Source organism: Sander lucioperca, chromosome 21 (assembly GCF_008315115.2).
Source record: "Sander lucioperca isolate FBNREF2018 chromosome 21, SLUC_FBN_1.2, whole genome shotgun sequence".
In the NCBI taxonomy this organism is placed as follows: Eukaryota; Metazoa; Chordata; class Actinopteri; order Perciformes; family Percidae; genus Sander; species Sander lucioperca.
Window position 1 is genome coordinate 99355 of NC_050193.1, and position 3146 is coordinate 102500.

Genomic DNA, 3146 nt, shown 5'->3' on the forward strand with positions numbered 1-3146 from the left:
CATGCTAACGCTACGAGCTAATGGTTGCGGTTAGCCTGTTCGTTTCGGCTTGTGATGTCACAAGCCGTGCCGATTTTGACCAGCTCACCCAGAGACTGAAGGCAGGACACATTCAGAAACCGCATCTCACTCAGAACACTATGGATGGATTTTTATCAAAGTTTGTATGTGTGTGGAAGCACCAGAGACACAAAATAACTCCTCAAATCCCAGAAAAAGTGTTTTTTTCATAATATGGGCACTTTAATGTCTAACAGAAAGCACAAATACTACAAATACTACGATAAAGGCTGATGTGGGAGTGTCTTTCTTAACACACCGAGCTGATAATCGGCCGTCTGACAGTCTGGCGAGGTCGGTGAATCGAGTCTGTTCGGCTTGCTTCGTGCCGTCGTCAGTCGGCTTTAATCGGCCAATGGGCAGTCGGACTCAATGACCAATCTGATAGGTGGAGTGCTAGCCCTTGACTAGCGAATCAGTGCACTTATGTTAAAACCGGAAATGACGAGCGGGATGAGCGTGATGAACGCCTCTCAAAATCTGACGAAAATCTTTCAAACTGACCTTTGTTGATCTGAAATGAAGACAGATTCAGCAACTGCACGGCCTATTTCTCTCTTCAAATGTTTTCAGAAACACGTTTCAGAGGAACTATTTTAGTAAAATATGAGATCGTATTCTGAACGAGCCGCCATTATAGTCAGCTTTGAAATTCAGGAGAAGCCAGACCCACGTGACGCGTTCGTCATTTCCGGTTTAAAATTTTTGGCCGACAATACAGATTAGCACCGCCTGCTGTTATGAAGACGTATTACGTCTCGCGCACGTGCAGAACGTACACTCAAGTCAGCGTCTCTTCGGTGTGTTCTGAGGAACTATTTGGACCTCGGGAAGCCGACTGATCAGTCCGACTGGCTTTTCTGCCAACGGTTGGCCGTCGGCTTGGTGTGTCACGGGCTTTAGAATTTTTTTCCACAGAACCGAACCCTAAGCTTGCACTACGCGCGCTACGCTGGTCGCCGTAATGACGGCGCCGTTGATTACGGGAATGTGTTTACGTAGGTGGAGCGTTCAATGCAGCAGGCTGTGAGAAAGTGGAAATGGAACTCGTGAGCCGAAAAAGTGATGTTTGGCAGAACTTTCAGTCAAAAGAAGGCCATTCAAGTCCATCTACATGTTCAATCTGCAATGCTGATTAGTCTGGTGGTGGCGAGGACCCTAAACTATACACAACATCACCGCTGTTACAACATCTGGTATGAAAGATCTGGAAGAATACGAGTTATGCATGAAGGACACTTTTTGGACCTCGGGGAGACTGATCAGCCGACTGGCTTTTCTGCCGACGGTCGGCCGTCTGGTTGGTGTGTCAGAGCCTTTACATGACGGAGCAACACTGGCAGGTTTTGCGTTTGTTAGCCGTGTCTCCGTCTGCTTTAGCGGGCAGAGACGAACTATCCCCTTCCCCTCCCGGGACTTTGACTCTGGCCCCGTTTCCATCCAGGGGAACGTCCTGAAACTCTTGGGACTCTTTCCTCCCGGTCTCAGGTGAAGTTTCAGGTCCTACGACGTGTTCTTCTCCTTCGTCGGTGATTATCACTCGCTCCGCTGTGAGCATGCCTTCGTTGTCGTCTCGGCCGTCCTCTCCGTCACCGTCGGTGTATCCCAGGAACACCAGAGTGACCGGGCCTTCGTCCAAACTCAGACCCTCCATGTTATCAACTTCTCCTGCAACGTCTCTGACCGTCGTCATGCTTCTGTCCTGAGAGACAGAGACAGAAAGAGACAGAAAGACACAGAAAGACAGAAAGACAGAAAGAGACAGAAAGACACAGAGAAAGACACACAAAGAGTAATTTGCTCGCAGCACCTGAGAAGCCCCGTGGTGAGGAGCAGCGAGGTCGCTCAGAGTTAGAGTAATATCACTCCGCCCAAGTAGCAGAAGTAGCTGTGCTTCACCTTCTGAGAATATAGTTCCCAGTTTATATACAGTTAGAAGATGGCTGTGTGTCATGTGACCTTGTTATTTGTACACGCTGTGACTCTACAAATCACAACATGTAAATAGGAACATTTTCGTGTTATTTTGTCACTTATTGGGAGCAGTAGGCTAGATGGAGCCAGGTACCTCTAGGATCTGTGCTAAGCTAGGCTAGATGGAGCCAGTTACCTCCAGGATCTGTGCTAAGCTAGGCTAGATGGAGCCAGTTACCTCCAGGATCTGTGCTAAGCTAGGCTAGATGGAGCCGGTTACCTCCAGGATCTGTGCTAAGCTAAGCTAGATGGAGCCGGTTACCTCCAGGATCTGTGCTAAGCTAGGCTAGATGGAGCCAGTTACCTCCAGGATCTGTGCTAAGCTAGGCTAGAGGTGGGTGCGTCTGACAGAGTTACGACACACACGGAGATGAGAAGGGTATGTCTGGACTTATCTAACTCTGGGGGATACGGGGAATAAGACAAAGTCCTGATAAGTCGGCGTGTTCCTTTAAGTTGAATATAAAAGGCAGCACTTAGAGCACTAAAACCCAGAAATAACAATCACATTTTAAAGTGATGTTTTCTACTGATACTTTCTTTCAACTAACACAAATCTGTGAGTGTCTTTCGCGATGTATTTATTGCGCAAGTTGATATCACTATGAGAATAAAAAAAAAAAATATTGTGCAGGCTTACTTACATCTACAGCGCAGTCCTGAATCCCCAGCCCGTCTTCCAAGTCATAACTTCCAGAACTGTCCAGCTGCGATCTGTCTTCCTTTGCCGTGGCGTGGCCGGTAGAAAAAGACGAGACGTTTCCCTCTGGATGTCTGTCGCCGTTTGGCGTGACCGTGACTTCGTCCAGCAGCGCTTTCATCCCGACCCCGTCGACGATGCTCAGGATCTGGCCGAGCTCTTCGCTCGAGGGTTGGCTCCCCGAGCCACCGACGGCGCGGATGCTCTTCCTGCCGTCGTCGTAGACGGTGGCAGCCATGGGCGCGCCCGTCGGCACGGACACGGGGGCCACTGACCTGACAGAGGTGGCTCCGGTCTTTGGGTCTCTCTCCACCTGCACTGCCAACATTCCCAGGACTGCAATTTAAGAGACAGAACAGAGAGGAAAAATATAGGCCTACAATAACTAGGGATGCACTGAATCCAGATTTTT

General features: G+C 49.1%; 1 protein-coding gene across 1 annotated transcript in view; it reads right to left on the minus strand.

The window, feature by feature from the left end:
* Positions 1-1318: 1318 nt before the first annotated feature.
* LOC116046785 (paralemmin-2-like) overlaps positions 1319-3146 on the minus strand; it is a 37010-nt gene continuing 35182 nt past the window's right edge. Inside the window, exons 5-7 of the mRNA XM_035997025.1 lie at positions 2679-3070; positions 1453-1762; positions 1319-1422 (exon numbers count right to left, since the gene is read on the minus strand). Coding sequence (XP_035852918.1) covers positions 1379-1422; positions 1453-1762; positions 2679-3070 — 746 coding nt within the window. The 3' untranslated portion in view covers positions 1319-1378. The remainder of the gene's footprint in view (positions 1423-1452; positions 1763-2678; positions 3071-3146) is intronic.